Raw genomic sequence first — 19,625 nt, 5'->3', positions numbered from 1 at the left:
CTACTCCACCCACTTTTTCAGAATGAACGTTGCATTACACAACACATCAAAGGGACTTTATGGCCTAAATTAAGCAATAAAATAGTTGAGATTGTGCGTTATGCTGAAAATTGGCCTGCTCCTGATGCCTGGGAGATGGGAGGCAAACACCACATGTTCAGAGCACCTGAAGAAAGCTTGGGGCAGTATGGCCTGAGGTATTGAAGTGTGTGGCACTTGCATTTAATAGCCCAAAGTAAAGCTGGAGGCTCTTGGTGCCTGCTGTAACACTCCCTTGCTCAGGGGACAGACCAACTCAAGGAATGGCATGGGACAGCAGTGTGAGCATGGAGACCTGGGACATTAGTAGGTATGATCCTTCACATCCATAACCTTTATGGTTTGGTTTATAGTTAAAGTTCTGTTGGGACAAAGTTCTGTGGGCTTCATGGATGTGGCTCCTCACATTTGACAGCAAGCCATGTCTTGGGAAGGAGATGGGAAAACCCAATGGAAAAGTGTTAGTGGAGATGAAGCACAGCTGCACTTCTCACCATGTGGCTACCTCCTGTCTCTCCCACCTTCATCAAAATGACAAAAAAAAAGAAAAAAAAAAAAGGAAATAATTAAAGCCTCTCTTAAAACATTTTCTGGCTCATGTGCATTTTGAATTGAAAAATAACCAGAAGCTGGGATACATAAGAGTGGTGTGTTGGTGCTAAGCGTTTATTTTCCAGGTCTGCCTCAAAGAGAGGTGAGAAATGAGAGGATATCAAGAGAGGAGAAAGTTGGCAGATCACATCACTCCAGAGCAGAGAAGGAACTAGGCAGAGTTTCCATTAGAACTGCTTGGGAGGCACAAGAAAAGTCAACTTGCAAGGACATAAAAGTTGGCAGGTCCCACACACCTTAGTGCGTGTGTGTCCTTTCCTTCCCTTCCCGCTCCCAAAACAAGGTTTGGGAAAAAAAAAAAAGAAAAAAAAAAAAGAAAAAAAAAAAAAAAAAAGAAGTTTAATTAGTTTGGGCCCTATCATGATTTTCTGTGGCCTGACTCATAGTGTTTGATCTCCCAAGGCTGGCGAGAGGTGTTTGAGCCTGCCCTCAGAGCCCCTGGCGCACCAGCCAAGCACCAACAATGACTAGACAGACTTGAGGGCCACTCCTTCCATCTATCAATAGAGTCACTGTTGGGCAAGCTGACTCACTGCTTTCTCTGAGAACTGTTCGGCACCGGGTCGCCATCAAAAGAGCAAAACTCAAATTAAATAATTCTGTGTTTGCCGACAGTTAATTTAGCAAGAAGATAGTTTTTATTTTAAGGTTTTGTTTTTCAGAGGTTTCTCCAAAGAAAGCTTGTGCTGCTGCTTTTGCATGGCAGACTTGGCCAGGAGCTCTTGGAGGACACACACAAGTGGCTTTCACTTCTCAGTCATGCTCTAAAGGCACAGTGAGGAGGATATTGAAACTCACAGACTGCATGTAAGGAAAACACACACACACAAAAGCTCTGGGAACTCCAGGTAGAGAAGCAGAGCTGTTCATAAACCAGCTTGCCTTGGCACAGCACCTGCCAGGCCTGCAGTGGGCAATGAGAGGGCTTTTAATTTCCCTTTGTGTCTCTGCAACCCCTCACACAGAACGCAGAGCCCCAGACTGGACATGTCAGTCCATGTTACACCTTCCTGCGCCGCTCCCCAGCGCTGCACTGGGTCAACACAGCCCAGCCTGGGTGGAGACAAAGGAGGGGTGAACATACCTGGTCTGATGGTTCTATTCCTGCTGTAAAACTCAAAACCCACCCAGAACTTCAAAGAATTTCCCAGTAAGTTCCCAGGCTCATTTAAGTTCAATTAAGCAGTAACGTTTAATGTCCCCGCCAGGACCGATGCAGCTTGGGAAGATGACGACAACAAGAGCTTCAGCATGACTGTGCATGACACAGATCCAGTGAGACAAGAGTCTGGACCTTGGTCACCTAACATACCCCCAAGCCAAGGTCATCCCAGGATGCTCCCACACACGCCCTGGTCCCAGAGGAATGCAGGCATAGTTGGGTCAAGGGCAGCCAAGCAGCAGTTGGGACACAAGAACCAACTCCCCGAGCAGGGATGTCCGACTGGGATCAGACATCCTTTTAGTCTGCAGCACATCAAGGTTCAGTACAACTCTGTTCTCTACATCCAGGTACCATCACACACCAACAAGGATTGGGATTTACTGTCTCTATCAGTTTCAGGCTGCTAAGCTTTAATTAACTGACTTCTCTAAGGTGCTCATGAACATCAGTAAGCTCTGCAACGTCCTCTTATTAACAGCATTTAAGAAATTAATTCTAAATCAGCCTATTCCTCCTGAAACTTCATGCAATATGATTGAATAAAGAGATGTCACTACCTTGCTAAGAAGACAGCATCTCTCTGAAGACAGATTTAGGAAAGTACAAGCCAGACTTCTGCACAACAATACATGAAGATGGTGTTTAAGGTTTCCAGGTTCTTTGAAGGCCTCCAGGGCTTTACAGGAGACCAGTCCCATCACAAACAGGCCATCTGAAGCAATTACAAGTTGTGGTGGAGTCCCCAAACTTATCTCAATCAGACACTCTTGATTTCCTGTTTGTGGCATTGACATATAAAAAGCTCTACATTACAGGTAATTACACTTCACAGAGACAACAATTAAGAAATAGCCAATTACATTTTACAAGCACAGGATAATCAAAAGCTTCCTCAAATATCTAGAGTTGCAATAAGTACTTAGAAATGGCAACTCCCAACAAATTGCAGGTAATTTAGAGCAATTTGCACAGATGACATATTTCCCTATCTGTGCTCAAAACTTACAAACTTGGTTCTGAAAAATACTGCAGGAATTCCCAGAACGCAGCACTGCTGATTTCTAAAAATAGTTTATTACCTATTTCCACCTTCACTGGCCTCGAAGGTGAGATGTAGGACTCTGGTCACCACAGTGTAAAGATAAATTAATTATCAGAACACGTTTTAACTCGTTTAAAGAACTGAAGGATCATAACACACATACCACATCTAAACAACAATAAAAAATATCTATTCCTTCTACTTACGTCATTTGAAAAATATACTTGATTTTAATAGTTTTTTATAATTTATATATAGTTTTATAATTGATTTTAATAACTTGATTTAAGCCTTATAGTTTTTAAAGGAACTGTCATGTTCTTTATTTGTAACCCAGTACTGTGGCTTGCACACAGTCAAGGCAGGAGAACCAGCACCAAACAGCAAATTAGAAACCATTAAATCATGGAGAAGAAAGGAAACATGCCTTTTTCATTTACAACACTCTAGACAGGAGATCTAAAAGCATCCCAAGTGGAACAGAGGAGGAGAGACAGATAAGGATGCAACCTAATGTAGATAGGTTGATATAGTGATTTCATCCCCCACTTTCAGTGCATATTTTTTGGAGGGTGGGAGAAATGGTTTCCTTGCTCATATGGGTTGTTGGAACTGGAGTTTCACTTCAGAACAAGGCTCTTGTATTTCAAGATTCTCTACAGTGATGGGTCCTTGTCTCCTGGCCACCAATTCAGCTGTTACTGACTGCCATTACTTAACCACAGGAGTATATGGATTTCTGCAGGGCCTGTTGCTGCATAAAAACTGTTCAAGTCTCCCAGGATTTCCTTGGCAGTCAATTAAGGACTAAAATAACAGAGATATTCGTTGGAAAGGAGCTTTGGAGGAGCAGTCTAACCTCCAGCCTGAAGTGGGACTACTGTCTATACCAACTAAGGTGACCATTGCTGATGCTCTCATTGAGAACATGAGTATTTTGAGAAATCTGGTGAAAGAGGTAAAATCCTGATTAGCTATGGCCAGACACTGAAACAGCCTTTTGTGATCTTGCATCATAGAGAACATGGGAAGAGCAAGCAGGAAAGATTAAACCAAGGAAAGGCATCAATATGTTTGAAACAGCCTGGGACAGGCAGCAGCCTGACCTGAATATAAAACATGGCTTGGTGCAGAAGGGTCTCCTGTATCAAAGGGAGACCTCATCAACACCTTGTGAAGGCATGAAGGGGTTGACAGCTTAACACAAAGTTTAGATCTGCAACACTAACAGGAGACCCTAAAAGAGGGAAAAAGTTATTCTCAAACTCTACCTCCACCATAACTGCATTGGTAATGTGGTTAGAAAGAGATCCCTCAGCCCTTCTGCAGGACTGCTGTCCTTGCCCTCCGTGCCAAAGGCAGAGTAACCCGAGGTTTACATCCTGCTCACACTCAGCTATTGCTCAGGACTGAATACACTCCTGTTTGATAAACCTGCCTGTTTTATTAAGCTGGTAACTTCACTGATTAGATAATTTCAGATGCTTGCTCTTCCAACCCCATTTTTGTCTACCCAGCATATCAATGTGCATTCATTCAATTAAAAAAGAATAATTATTTTTAAAATTCAATTTTTAAAGGAACCTCATTTTTCTCCCCTGCTAATTGCTTTCTGTGGCTTGGCAACATTTTTGTGGACAACAGGTGTTCCTGCCACTACTGTCCCATCTGGAAGGAGAGGTTTGGCTCCAGTCCCACCCTCTTTCTTCAGCTCAGGCTTCCAGGATGATTTCAAAAGCTGGGAAGTGAGAAGATGATGCCACTCAGTACCACCCGAGGCAACATACTACACCCAAGTCCACAGCCCAAGATGGGCTACCTGGGAGGGTTTCTGACACTGCTGCTGCCAAGCCACAGGCAGCAATTAACAAAGGAAAAGAGTTGCTGGTAGCTTGACTGCTGGCAGTGTGGTTGATGGCTCTGGACAGAAGAACCTACAGGAGGTGAGAAACACTGCAATCCATGCAGAGATGACTCAGGGCGTCACCACCAGCGACCAAAACCCAGGTGACCCAAACAACTGCTGCCTCTCAAGCGCATCCTACCACTGGGGAGGCAAATGCAATGAGCTGCAGGATGCATCTCCCTCTCTTAGCATGTGGAATAGCTGTGGGCAGGCACTGGGGGACACTTTAAAACCAGTGGGATACCAGCGCACTCTCCAGAGCTCCAACAGGCACTGGAGCACACAGGTGGGGAGCGCCCAAGGCAGTGATACTTGGAAAGGATAGTGAGGTTTTGGGGAAAGGGGCTCCAGCACTGCATCTAGAAATGAAAATAGACCAAGGTGAGGCCAGCTGACCTTTCTGCCTACGGTGCTGCAGGAACCTAAAAGCCTCCGTGAGTTCTCGACTAAAGCTGGAGCTGCTGGCAGCAGGGTTTGGCAGGAGAGGGGCTAGAACAAGCACTGGAGTCCCTGCCTTGCTGAATTTAGTCGTCTGTTCCAGCCAGGCAGCACGATGGAGCAGTGGAGCCTGGCTGGTGAGCAGTCCCGGGCCCAGGGTGGCTGCTGCTCTCTGGAGATGCCCGGCTGAGCCCCTTCCCCTCCTCCCCGGCGCAGCAGGGCCGTGCCGCGCCTGGCCGGGGCCAGCGCACCCTGATCTGATGAAGCGCAAGGCGTTGGTTGCTCGGCAGTGCCACCCACTGCGCTGCCAGCTGCCCTCCCGGCCACAGGGGCACGGGCCCTGCCCTGCTGCATGTTATCTGCGCCGGTGAGCCGGGCACAGTGCTGGCTTAGCACAAAAACAACAACAACAACAACCCCCAGCTGCTTTCAGTTCAGTGCAGCTACTTCCGACTTCTTGGCAATCACGGAGAGAGAAGCAGGTGACAAATACCCCTCTACTCAACAGCAAGAGGCTGGAAATAAAAATACTCAGTTTTGCCCGGCTGAACAGAAAACACCAGCACCTGCAACGACACAATCAGAGGAAAAGCACCGTGACTTCTAGCACCTCTAAAGCCAGACTGCTGCATCTGAGAGGGATCATCCAAAGGAACTTCCTCCCTTCTTCCCCAGACTCCTACAAATCCACACACCAGATACTGCTCGAAGAATGTAGAAAGAGGAAAGCAGATGCTGCTTGGCTGTCACGGCCCTGGGCACAAAAAGCTGCTCACCCACCACCTCTCCACCAATTCAATCACCATGTTTGTGCCATCCAGCCTTTGCCATCACCTAAACCCACAGAAAACAAATATATAACAAATATTAAAACGCTGTGAGCCTTGTCTCTCTGCCCATCCTAGTGCCTGCCACTGCTACAACAGATTCCATCTCACCAGTGAAAAGCCTGGAGACAGCAAGGCCAGCAGAGACAAAGGTGTGCTGGGTTTACCTTTGAAGGGATTTAGATCTGGAGCACTCAACGTGGACAAACTGCTGAGACAGGCATTTACTCAGGTGTATAAACATCACGGGCAGCAAATGCCAGCCTTGCAAGAATTCTCCTCCAAAGCTTAAGAATAAATTCAACATGTTTTTAAATAATTACGGATGAATCACTTGAAAAAACTTCCTATATTTTATCTTCAGTTGCTGACACTGATCGTGCAGCTGTTTTGTTTATAATATAATTACATCTCCCCACCTACTTGCACTCTCAGTGTGCGGCAGAGTACCTCAGGTAGCAGAAAACCTAAAGGCTGACATTTCCTTCTGGCCTTTGGAAGTGACAGAACAGTTAGTACAAAACTTAATTTATGTGAGGTGGGAGGTGGGGGGGAAAGAGAGGCCGCAAGTTAATTTCCCTTAGAAGCCCGCTGGTCCCCACCCAGAAACCTGCACACAAAAGAATATTGCCTTTAAACTGGTAGGTTAGGTCTGAGACCAGAGCGAAGGTTTGTCAACCATGACAAGCTCCAGCTTGTTTAACAGTCGACCGGAGGGTTGAAAAGTCTAATAAAACCGAAAGGCCTTCCATAACAAAGCTGCTGCCACTTAAGGAGAACATTCACACCCATTCAGCAAGGCTTTTTACAAACATGCAGAGGTTTTTGGAGCCTCCAAAGCGAGCAAAGAACACCAAAACAGAGCAGCTGGAAAAAAAATGAAGTGAGCAATAAGGAAGACACTGGGAACAGTGAGTAACTAACCACGGGAAGAGATAACAAAAATGCTGCATGACCTCCCTCCCATCACTTGGATGCCTTTCTAAAATAGACACTCCAGCCTGACCACAAGTTATTGTGCAAGGATCACTGGGTGAAGCTGCATGATCTGTTATCTCCAGGATTACCAAAGGAAAGTTTTTCCCATGCCCATTTGGAAAGCTTCCTCTCTTCAGAAAGAGGAAGGTTTATATGCATCAGTTTTGCAGGCTCTGCCAGCCCTGGATAGGGAAGGCCTGAAGCCACTGCTTGGGGACAGTGGCATGTTCTGCCTTTTTAAATTCTCCAGTTGGGTTAATTTCCCCAGCATTTAACCCTCTGGGTCACAGACTTCACTGCATATATCCAGAGGGGGAAATCAGCACTGTTTTACAATGTGACAAATCCTTCACTGTGGTGACACATCCACACATCCTCTGCTGCCCATTTCCATCTTTTTTTTTTTTTTTTTTTTTTTTTTGCCAGCATTGGTCTGTCCTAAGCTCCAGGAGCCTTTTCAAAGTAGATTTTCCCAAGAGAAGAAATCCAAGTTCCACTGAATGTGCAGATGTTCAGAGACACATGAAATCTCAGGATTTCCACAACAAAGAAGGCAGCTTTTCTGTCATTGCTTTTTCTGGTAGAGTCATGGACCAAGCAACAAAGGATTTGTGGTGATGGTCTTCCTCCAGCACTAGATGAGCAGCAGACACAAGCTGCACACACCTGAGCTTCTGTCTGAGCTTCTGGCTTTGCTCAAGAAGGAACACTTTTCATTTCCCAAGAAATCAGTGTTATGACAGTCACATGGACTGAATTAAAAGTACAAAGACCAGACCTCTTAGCCAGAGACCCCAAATTTTATGAAAAAAAATTAAAAGTACATGTTCTTGGAAATCCAATCTGAGTGGGGCCATAAGGAGAGTAAGAAGGTTCCAAGGTCATGTTTTACAATCTTTTGAAGCAGGAATGAAGCCGATGTCCGACAGAGGCATTTCATGCTGCCATCTGTACAGAGCTTCTCTTTCTCCAACACACTGCAAATGTTACAGTGCAAGAACTTGCTGTCTTTGCTCAGGCAGTCTTTATTTATACACAATAAAGGCCTTATGCAGGAGATCAAGGCTCTATTTCATCGATTTGACACGATGGTTAACCTGTGAACTTTGCCCCTGCTAATAGAATAATTTCTATTTGTTGATTCCTTTTTTGGGATCCTCGAGGGTAACAGTAGCTTCATCCCAGCTTTCATTTGCATGTCTTGTGCCAAATGATTTTCCATCTCTGTGGGGCAGAGCCAGGACAAAGCTGATCAAATGCAGTAGCTACAGCTGGATCCCGTGTCCCCACACCTCTCTCCATGGATCCTACCTGTGTTTCCCAGGAGCTCTCCAGTGACTTGGCTCTGATTCATACTTTGCTTGTGAAACCTTGGAGAGGTGACAGAATCATGGAATGGTCTGGGTTGGAAAGAACCTTTAAGTTCATCTCCTTCCACCTCCTGCCATGGGCAGGGACACCTTCCACTACCCTAGGCTGTTCCAAGCCCTGTCCAACTTGGCCTTGGACACTCAGGGATGGGACAGCCACAGCTTCTCCTTGGCTCTCCAAGCAAGCAATCCCACAGAGGTCCCAAAGAAACAGCCTGGACTAAGCTGGCAGTAATGGCAGAACAAGGAAGCTCCTCTTCCAGATAAATCCCTCCCAGTCCAAGAGCCTGACCGCCAGACAAGAAAACAATCAAAATTTATGACCGAAAAGGGCAAATGTATTAAACACTAAAGACATGGTATTCCAGCAGACCTAACCCAACTTAAACATGGAGTGCTGGAAGAAAGGCTGTCCCACCTGCCCAGTCATACTGCTCTTCCCATTCCAGCACCAGCATTCCTCTCAACACATGCTGAAGATAAAGGACAGAAAACTGAACCTCCATAAAAGAAGGAAAATGAAGATGGTAAAGAGGCAGAGGACTGACTCTCTGGTCTACAACAGGACAGAGAATATGTGGGGGTTGGAGGGCTGAAGGGCAAAACCCAGTAGCTTCTGTCATTAACTCTGGAGGTAGATCCAGGGACTAACATGAGACTATGCTGCTAATCAGTAGGTCTCACTTGGGTATTTCAAAGAGGTTTTTTCCTCTAGCTATTGCTTTGCCTCCCTCCACTGCTTATCATCAGGATAGATGAAAGCTCTTCATCTATTAGCTATTTAGATCAGATGAAGACCTTCAAAAAACTGATACTTTGAGCATAGGTTGTATCTTGGGAGCCAGGTGACCAAGAAATTCCAAGTCTTACCACAGAAGTGTACTCTAGAGTCTTCAAAGGTAAAATCCAATTTCTGTGTGGGTTTTATAGAATTCAGATAATCTGACTTAAAACTGCAACGGTTCTACTTAAATTCATTACTGCCTTACAACAGTGAGAGATCCAGGCCGGGCTGGAACGATGGTTTTGCTTTTACCCACAAGCGTGACCTGCAACAATTTAATTTCTGAGTGTGACTTCAGACAAAGCAGCTCACTCTGGAACACAGAAGAGAACAAGATGTGTGTCTCCAGAAGAGTAAGACCTTTCCTGAAGTTTCCTGAGCTGGGTATTGAGTGAAGGAAGGGGCAGCTTTGCACCTGATGAGCTGAGATGGATACTGCAGTCCCCAGAGGAACTCACACCTGAGCCACATGTGTACTTGCAAAGGAGGAATAAAATGAGCCTTTTCACAAACAAATCACCTCAAACCCAGCTGACTGCTGTGGGAATGTGTATTTCCAGGAGCATGATCTTTGCAGAGTCCAAAGCTGCACTTCCAAGTGAAGCAGGCATTATTTAACTAACTTATAACATTAGGATAGATGGTGTCAGGCATAGTTTGTATTTGTTAAGTTCAAAAGTGTAGCTTACATGTGGCAGTGCCCCACTTCCAAATCATCTCTACTAACCCTAGAGCAGAGCTCCAAGATCCCATTGCCTTGGAAGAGGTGGATGAGAGGCACCAAGTTCACCCAGCCTCACCCACGCTGGGGGCACAATGCAGGCTGTTCCACCCTGCCAGCCCAGGCTGAGCAAACCCCTGCTTTCAACCAAGTGTCAAATCTTTTCAGAGAGATGCTCAGAATTATATTCACCAGCAATTTGACTTTTTAATCATTTCAATTACTGTGACTAAAACCCTTCAATCGGAACAAAACCAGGGAAAAATAACCCCTCTCCTTCTGAAGCAGCCTGCCTAGCTTAACAGACCATACCAAATTGTGAAGGTTTTTGCTTTTGTGGTCTTCACATATTTCATTTAATGCAGATAATTAACCTCAGTTTCTAATTTCAAATCCTCCACATAAGGAAGCAAAGTGACTGAATACATTCACTGACAGATGGAAAATTAAAATATTACTACAGCTTCTGCATGGCTCAAAAGACAGGGCCTTGCAAAAGATCTTTCTTCTTTTATTTGACTGATTAACTGTAATTTGCTTAATGGATTTAAGGATGAGCCTAATAATCCAATGATATATCCAGGCACCGATTTAGGATATCAGCACCTCCGTTCTGATTTTTTTTTTTAAACATAGTGATTTTCTGCATTACACAGTCACTTCTGAAACCAGATTTTCCCACCAATTGTAATAAAATCAGGTCCATGATTTACTTTAAATGGGTGGTGACTGCATGACTGGTCCTGCACCAGGCAGCCACAGTGCTGTAACTCCTTGGAGCACCTTCTCAAGCCCCAAATCTAGGGATGACCCAAGACCATAACATGCTCCAGCAGCCACTGATCCAGCTCAGCAGGCAGCCAGGACTTCTTGGGAAGGTGGGAAGTCAACAGTTCAAACCTAAAATGGGGCCAGTGTGTGTTGCCCCAGCATACCCACACTATTCTCAGTCCCTTTTCCACCAAGAAAGTCCGCCCTAACAGGATTTCACAGTCTGTCTCAATAGTTAATAAATCCAGAATTTAACAGACTATTAAAGGAAAACATCCAAGAGGCAGTCATTTTTAAAACGTCCAATGGCAACTAATTATTCAAGGGATTAGTCCATTATTGTAACAACAAAGAAACTCTTAAAACATAAAGCCGAGTTGAACAGCACATCAAAACCAAGGTGCTCCCACCCTGTGGCCACCTCCTGGGTGCACTTCTCAGTGTCCTGTCATCGGTTCAGCTCCCACTCAACCTTTTAGCACCCCATTCTTTCTGAAACCAGGCAGAATTCAAACTAGTCTCCTCAAAATATAGTATTTCATGATCTGTGCCATCATTGTAAGCACACAACAAAACAGGACCATCACCAGGACTGGACCAGTCAGGCTACAGCTCTGTCTAACCAACTTATGAGGCTCTCCAAGGACAGAGATTCTCACCCCTTGTGCTTTGCTCCCAGGCTGCTTCATGGTCCCAAGATTTTTTTTTCCCCATGCCCAACTTGAGTCTCCCCAGGACCAAAAATGGGGACATAACTTCCCCCTTAGACTTTTAAGAGAAAATATTCTGTAATCCAAATAAAACTCAATCACAACAAAACAAGGCTTTGTTTGCTGGAGGAGGGGAGAAAACACTATTCATTTATCAAATTAGAGTGCTAAAAGCTTAACTACCTGCCTTCAAAAAGAAGCCAAAGCTCTGATCCATAACCAAACACAAACATACCACTTCTTCATCTTGATTTGTGTGGAGGCAAAGCTATGGGCACAAAAGGTATTCTTCTTCAAATAAAATCTATTTTAAAACTTGGCAACCACTAGCATACATACTTTACACTGTTACTGTAATGTAAGCATTTCCACACAGAAGTTTAATCAGCTTAACAATATATTTTAAAAAGCTGGCATTAACTTCTGTGCAAAAACACCATCAGTCTCTGTCCTGTATATCTTCAAGTGCTCCAGCCACTAAATTACCACTTAGAGCTCTTAGCACCAGACCCCTTTCCTGCTGGATTCACTGATTTCTCTCAAGAACAATGCAGAACCCAAACTATTCTTCTGCAACTTATTTTCCTTAAAACTGGAAATAGCCACCGCTCTACTAGGATTCCAAACAGGGTTGTACTGATTACAAATGATACTGTGGGGCCAGCAATTTTAATTCAAGATAAGCATTCCCAACTTTACATATGGGTCTAACATGCAGTAGCTGATTTCTTCCTGCAAACAAGCTCCCTTGAAGCTCCAACAGCTTAGCTGCAAGATGCATTAGTAAGAGGGTAACATATCTTTGTATTTTCTAAATGTGACTGCTCCTGCACCGGCGTTTGTGATTTTGCATCCTCAGTTTTCTAACCGGTCAGTACAATTAGCACCAATTCTTTCAACACCACACACTCTTGAGTCAGAGGTGTGCAATTTAATATTTAATTATGAATGAAGCAGCCAACCTCAAAATTAGGGCTGCCAGCTAAACTTCAGCCAGCTCCTTGGTGATGCAGCCCCAGCTTCTGACCACTGGACCGTTCACACTCCCTAAGCCATGGAGAGATCCTGTGCTGTCCCTGGACCAGTGTCCACACGTTGGTTTGTCATTGCATTGTCCCAGAGCGCAGGTTATCACATCCCTCTGAAGCCTCTTCAGCTTTTCTCCACTTGCCTCCTCTGCACACCCCATGATGAAGTGCTGGCTGTGTGTTTTGGGGAGAGCTGCCCTCCCACGTGTCCGGAGAGGCTGCCAGTGCGTGGGCAGGGGCACAAGGACTCTCCTGGTGATTCCTACCAGCCTGGAGAACCACATCGCCCACCCTTTGCATTTGAACCACCAACATTTGTGAAACGCGGTGAGCTTAGTCAGCTCAGCTCTGTGGAAACTGAAGCTTGGAGCCAGCTTCTTTAAAAAAAGCTATTAAAGCTTGGAGCCAGCTTCTTTAGAAAAAAAAAAAACAAAAAACAACCCCCTGTGTATATCAAAGCCCACGCTGAGAAATTTCTCCATCTGTGCCCAGCAGCCCCACCACCAATACTCCTCAAAATCCGGCAATTGGAGACTTCCACCACCACGTGTCCTCTAATCACCAGCTTCCTCTTCAATACCATACACTACAATTGGCAAAACTACCATCAATCTCTCAGTTTGCCTGGTTTTCAGGAGAGATGGAGGCAGAGCTGCTGCTGGCAGGTAACACCATATGCTCTTCTCACTTCCCACCACAGAAGAAAGCAAAGGCAAGGCTGTTGAGAGTGGCACAGGAGCCCCTTCCCACACAGAGCTAAGGAGAGAGCACGAGAAACCCACCCCAGAAGAGACACAAGCAAAGCAGCAAGCAGCGAATTTCCGAGGTTTTGGGAGGCTGTGCTTTCCTGAGCGCTGGAGAAGCAGGCTGCAGGCGGTTCTGAGGCACGGGTTTAATTCCTGCTCTCCAGCTCCGAGGGACGCTGTCCCGGCGTGTCGGAAGAAGGTTAATGAACGATTTAGCCGCCCTCACAACCACGTTAGTGTCACTTTCGGAAGCTGCGAGTTAATGCCCGAGATCTTCGGGGGTTACCCTCTTTGAAGTTCACTGATCCATAACCAATGTCCAATTAATTTGCAGGAGCCTAACGATAATGACTATTGGCCTTTTCCGACGCATACAAAAACACAGTGGGTAACAGCGATGCTTTTGGCTTCGGGGTATTCTCAAATCTGCCTGCACATTTGCACACCTTCAAAAAATACCCAGTGCTAATAACGGGTTGTTTTCTGCCGTTTGAGGAATTTTTTACATTTGTTCTCTCGAGAGCAGAGCTACTGCATCAAGATTTATGAACTTTCTGCTGGAAAAAAAAACCAAAACTGGAGCTGATTCAAGATGCTCATTTGCTAACAGAGAAATACTTCTATTGCATTTGCTTAGATTCCTCTTTATTTAAGGTTTCCATGGAAGCCAAGGAATAGAAGTTCAATCTTGGGAAGATTAAACAGGCCCTGAGATATAATGCAAAACAGCTTATTTCAACATTCCCCAAAGAAGAGAAATGAGAAATTCTTCCACACATATGCCAAAAAAAAAGAGGTTTGTGGAAATTTTCAAAATAAATTGGGACCCAGCTTTTCAAATGCTTGACACAGCCATTGCTTCCTGATGCAAGCAGCTTGCCCAGCTTCCAACACACTTCCTCAGGTGAGAAAGCAAATGAACAAGAAGTCTGAAGGATAAAGATGCTACAGCTTAAAAACCAGCTTGTTCAAGACTGCTATTGCTACACAACATCCAGGAACATCCAACAACAAGGTCTTGTTCAAAAAGGAACAATCACCTCATAAATTAGTATCTCAGCAGTTTTTGGAATAAAAAAAATGCAGAGATTATGCAGTTCAGCAGCATCTTCCATAGCAATCCTCTGGACACCACAGAAGCTGACAGACCAACATTCAAAAAATAAAATAAATCCCTTATCTTCAGCTACTCCAGGCTGAGAAGTGAACTCCTGCTCTGGTGAGAACTGCAAACATTTCCTTGCCTCCCTACCCCACAGGTCAGCAGAGTGTCAGCAGCCAAAATGACAGGCTGTTGGACACTACAAATTTATAGCCACACATTTTCTCTGATTTCCCTCCTCCGGGTAAAGATTTATTTCACATTGTTCCAATCTCCTATGAAAATGCCCAGGACTGATGAACTCTACTTCAAAACACTTCTATTTCACAGCACATTTCTTAAACCATTTTACAACTGGCACAGATATATTCAGATAATGGGTAAAGTGCACCTTTTTCTTGAAGCTGGAGCTTAACAGCTCAGTGTTGCACATGGGATTTACTACCTGGTCGAGTAAGGAAGCTAAACATAGCTGACCCTCAAGTTATTTTCAATTTTAACACCATTACTGTTTAAAAAGCAAGATACTTAAATCATAGACTTTTCTAATCATTTATGGTGAGCACCCAACTGCTCAGTGAAATGCACTTCAAGACACATTCAAGCTTTTCATTAATTCCATGGGAAAGTCCCAAGACACTGGGATTTTTTTTTCTGACTCCTGATTAAAACAGCAGGAGCCCACATGAATTCCCTTTTTTCCCCCTCCCCAAGAGTTTCACATGCAACATTCCCTCCTCAAAATCTGTAAGAAAACAAGAATCAAACCGAGAACATTTTGCCAGCTGAAAGGCGCCGAGACCTTGCGCGGGGTGGGATGCGCTTCCAGCTGCCAGCCTAAAGGGACAGCCGGGGGAGATTAAACACAGAAATGCTTTTCATAAGGCAGGAGGCTTTGAAGAGGACAGTTCAGCTACTTCATTTCGTAATCTTCACAAAGCGTCAGATTTTAGCCTAAGCAGGTCTTAAAACAAGGAGATTTTATTTAAAAAAAGGGTGAAAAAAAGTAGGAATGTGTTCTGGCCGGGTTCTGTTGATTCAGCAAGGGTTAGACACACACATGCTTATTGATCCCAGAGAGCTCCCTGCTAAGTTAATTGTCTGGAATTTTAACTGAGCTCTCAGCAAGTTTCAAAATCCATGTTGGCTGGAAGTGGGTGGGGGACCCAGAAAAAAACAGGCTGCAGAACTGTGCAAGTCCTACAGTTAAAAAAAAACTCCCAGCAATTACTTTCATGAAGGGAAGAGCTTCAGCAGGGCATGATTTTAACTGGATTTTGGGATTCTGGTCTGACACTGCTAGAATTCAGTGCTGGAAATTTCATATGTAAAGAAGTACCATTACCAGGGAGCACCATCAATGCTGCTTCACTCCTACCCACATCACCAAGGTGAGGGTATCTATCTCCTGTGAGCTCCTAATTGTGGGTCATGACAATTTCCACACAGGAAGTGTCACCACCAGGTGTACCCGCCCACGTTACAGTACCTGAACACTGACCTTCTGCTGGAGGAAGCTATGGCAAACCTGGTGCTGCAGCCTGCCCAGCCACCTGCACGAGCATGAGCGCTTTGCACTGCCCACCAAGCCCTACCTGCTTCCAGAACACCTCCAGCAGCGGTTTCTCCAGGTGAAGAACACGCTGCAGGGATGATTTCCCACTATCAGACAGGAACAGCTAAAGACACTTTTAGAACAACTCGCGATTAGTTTCGAACAAAACTTTGTACTCCATCAAACCACTCAGCAATGCCATCCTGTACCAATGTGGATGCTCCCCAGCACCAATGGTCTTCCAAGGTCTCCCATGCCCACGGCAGCTCCCCGACCCAGTCCCACCTACCTGAACTCCCTGCCCTCGCTGTAGCGCCGTGCCGAGGCCGCGCGCTGCGTGGCCGTCTCCAGAAGCAGCTTCTGCGTGAGCCTGCTGGAAGGCGCCGAGTCCCTGCTGGCCTCGGGCTCGGCCTCTTGGTCACACTTCCACTCCTCATCCTCGTTCAGAGTTGGCAGATAACCAGGTAGCCCTTTACCTGTCCCAGACCCCGAGCTCGGATCGCTATAAATTTTTGGACTTTCCCCACCTGTCCTTGTGTATTCCAAATAAATATCCGACTTAAGGAACAAAGGGTAGGTATTGTCTTCTATCATGCACTGAATTTCTGTTTGGGCCTGGTCAAACATGTCAGGGTCAATCTGCAGTTTCATGACACAGTCTTTGATGAAGCTTTTTGTGGCTGGTTTGATCTGCCGGGACACAATGCCATTGTTGTCGAGGATGTATTTTTTGTAAATGGCTTTTGCCAGCTTGAGTCTTTTTTCCTCATTAGACGCACATGGCTCCAGCTTCCTGAAGCCACTGCAGGCAAACCAAAAGTCCAGCAGATCCGCACAGTCCTCCTGTTTCAGGAAAGTCCTGAAGAGGTTGATGCCATCTTGATCATCCAGCAAGGAGTGCAGTGACTCGGCCCACTTCAGGTAGGGGGGAGTTGGCGAAGCACTCCCCTCGGGCTCGTACCCCAAATCCAAATCGGAGCGCCTCGGTGTTGCCGTGGACGTCTCATTTCTGACCACATCACCTTTTCCAGAGTAGAAACCATGGCTAACTGGCCTTGGGTCTGTGGACACGAGCTCCCCCTCCTCACCAGGAACTGGTGGCCTTGGAGCATCTTCAGTGAAGCTTCCTCCGAGGTCCAAGGGGAAGCCTTTCCCCTGGATATTCATTTTTCTGGTCCTCGCTTGCGTGGGAACAGTGAGGGATGAGCGCCAATCTCAAATCACCAATATTTGTAGCTCCAAGGTGAACAAGTTTGTTTGGCTGAAACAGATAAGGAAAAAATAAGCGAGTATCACTGGAAATATGCACTCTAAGACAACAAACTAGTGGTTATGCTCTGCACCTTTACTGTACTAACATCTGTTTTTCAGCAGAATCAATGGCTTGGTAACTTTTGAGAACACGGAACTGAGCTCAAACCAGGAAGAGACTAAAAGCAACAGTTACAGAATATCCCAAAACTTTACATGCAGAATTTGGCATCACTGATACAGCTGACACCATGCTAAAACAGCAGCCAATTTCCCAACACTGGTTTATACACGACCCTGGCATGTTCACATCCATGAGATCCATACCCAGGCACCAGAGGACATTTGCCATCTTCTGCACTGCCTCCAGCACATCTGCACTGCCTATCTGGACAGGACATACACCACATCACACTAAGGCAACACGTTTTTAATCTAACTATGAATCTAGTAAATTCTTATCCTTAAACAGGAATTTAAGGCTTGTGAAAATTATTTTTAAAGAACATCCAGTTAGTCCTGAAAGCGGGGCTGCACCTTAATCAAACACAGGTGGCTTTCCTATGCTGAAGTGACATACCAGAGCCACATTCCTCACAAATCTCTGCGTTTCAGAAATACGCCGCGTCGCCTCATCTAGCTCTAGGGGAATCCAGATGCATCGTTGACCCTAATATTTTGGGCATCTGGACTGCATTCTTGCTTCAGATGGGCATGTTAGTGCAGGAGCTCAGTTCTAGCACTGCTTTTTGTAGGCAAGCCGTTGAGAAAAGGTTCATTTACGCTAACAAAACTGCATGCTACAAGCCTGGGAAAATATCAGGTCATCAAAGGAAGATGAGAAAACCACCTTGAGAAGGAAACCTGATCAAGTATGATGTTTTTCAAGAGCAACGAGTCAATATGGAGGATGGAAGGTATGGGGAAGGCAGGGAAGGAAGAAAAGGGCAATCCCTGAGTTGCTACTTCTGCTGCTCAAATTAACCTCATCATTTAAAGCGAGTAGCAAAAGCCTTGTGTTACAGAACAGCGTCAGCCTCTAAGCCCCAAGTACTGCAAAGCACCAGCATCCTCACAAATTACTCCTTGTACTGGATTAACTCAATTGCATGTAAAAGCACACCAGGAAAGCCACATTTTAACTCGCCCTCCCTCTTAAGGCAAAGCCCATACCAACGAGTATTTTTGCTTTACCATTTTCCCCCCATTTCCTGATCCTGGCTAAATCAGGAACCGATGCCGTGCCTATCCCTACAGCCCACCTGTCCATCGTGGAACAACCCAGCCAGCCCAGGAGCGGCCAGCGAGGGTGGCTGGGCCCCGCGAGCAGCGCGGCAGGAGCCAGCGCCGAGCTCACACCCGGCCGAGCCCCGGCACGCTGCCCCTGCCCTGGCACGGCGCACGGGGCTGGGCTCCGGCACCACGGGGCGCTTCGGGGTGGTTTTCACCTCGGTTCTGGAAGCGACCGCAGGATTGCCCCCCCCCCCCCGTTTGGGGCGCAGGTCCCCGGTGACCGCCGGCCGGGAGAAGGGGACCCGCGGGGCAGCGGCACCGCAGCCCCACAGCCACGCCGGGCATTGTTGCGGCGGGGCGGCGCTGGCTCCGCGCCCCGGCCGGGGCAGCCCCGGGGAGCCTCCCGCAGGACACGCGAGGCGCCCGGCCGAGCCGCCCGCCCGGCTCCGGAGCGGATCCCCGGCCGGGCCGCGGGAGGCGCGGGGCCGGGAGGGCTCCGGGGCGGCCCCGCCGCTGACAGGGCGCCGCGCGGGGCCCCCGCCGCCCCCCGGGCAACTTCGCGGGACGCGGCCCGCGCCGCCCCCCCGCCGCCGCCCCCGGCCCCGCTCGCCCTCCCGGCCCGCCCGGCCCTCCCCCCGCACCCGGGGCGGCCTAGCCCGGCTCGGCGGCCCCGGCGCGGCCCCGCGCTCCCGCCCGCGGCGGCCTCGGCGCGGCCTCGGCGCAGGGCCTGGGCCGGGGCCGCCTCACTCACCCGCGCGGAGCGGCGGCGGCGGCGGCCCGGGGCGGCGCGGGGCCCGGCCCATGCGGCTCAGCGGCGGCGGCGGCCCGGAGGGGCGGCGGCGGCACAAAGCGGGCGGCCCGGGACGCCCATGGCCGCGGCCGCAGGCGGGTGGCGGCGGCGGGGAGCGAGAGCAGCAGCAGCAGCGAGCCGAGCCCCGCTCCGCTCCGCTCCGCCTGCGCCGCTGCCTCCCAGCCCGGCACGGCGGCTCAGCCGCGCCCCCCGCGCCCCCTCCCGGTACTGCGGGAGCGGCGGCCGGAGCGGAGCGGGGCGGAGCGGGCCCGGCCCGGCCCGGGGAGGCGGCGCGGCTGCAGGCCCCGCGCTCGCTGCAGCACCGGCCCGCGGCAGCACGGGGGTCCCGGCCCCCGGAGCCGCAGCACAGTGCCGAGTGTACGGGCTGGGCTCTCCGGACAGCTCCGGCACGTGGCCGAGGCTGCGGGCTGGGCTGCCCGCACAGCCCCGGCTGGGTAGGCACATCAGGGGCTGAGTGGCTCCGGCCCTGGATGAAGGGAGCCCGTGAGTATCTCGGGCAGAGACGGACCCAGAAAAACTTCGGCGACCTCCAGGGT

The 19,625-nt window shown here is 47.8% G+C and overlaps 1 protein-coding gene across 3 annotated transcripts in view; it reads right to left on the bottom strand.

The window, feature by feature from the left end:
- Positions 1 to 19,288, bottom strand: part of AXIN1 (axin 1) — a 68,877-nt gene extending 49,589 nt beyond the window's left edge. For 2 of the 3 annotated variants that reach the window (XM_079320806.1, XM_079320807.1), the window contains exons 1-2: positions 19,030 to 19,287; positions 16,084 to 17,055 (exon numbers count right to left, since the gene is read on the bottom strand). In XM_079320806.1, the coding sequence (XP_079176932.1) occupies positions 16,084 to 16,961 (878 nt within the window). In that variant the 5' untranslated portion in view covers positions 16,962 to 17,055; positions 19,030 to 19,287. Of the gene's footprint in view, positions 1 to 16,083; positions 17,056 to 19,029 lie in introns of all 3 variants that reach the window. The other variant, XM_079320808.1, reaches the window with a different exon arrangement.
- Between the last annotated feature and the right edge of the window lie 337 nt (positions 19,289 to 19,625).

This window comes from Erithacus rubecula (assembly GCF_903797595.1).
Source record: "Erithacus rubecula genome assembly, chromosome: 17".
NCBI classification, from domain to species: Eukaryota; Metazoa; Chordata; class Aves; order Passeriformes; family Muscicapidae; genus Erithacus; species Erithacus rubecula.
The sequence above is the reverse complement of the archived record's forward strand: the minus strand, read 5'-3'. Positions and strand labels throughout refer to the sequence as shown.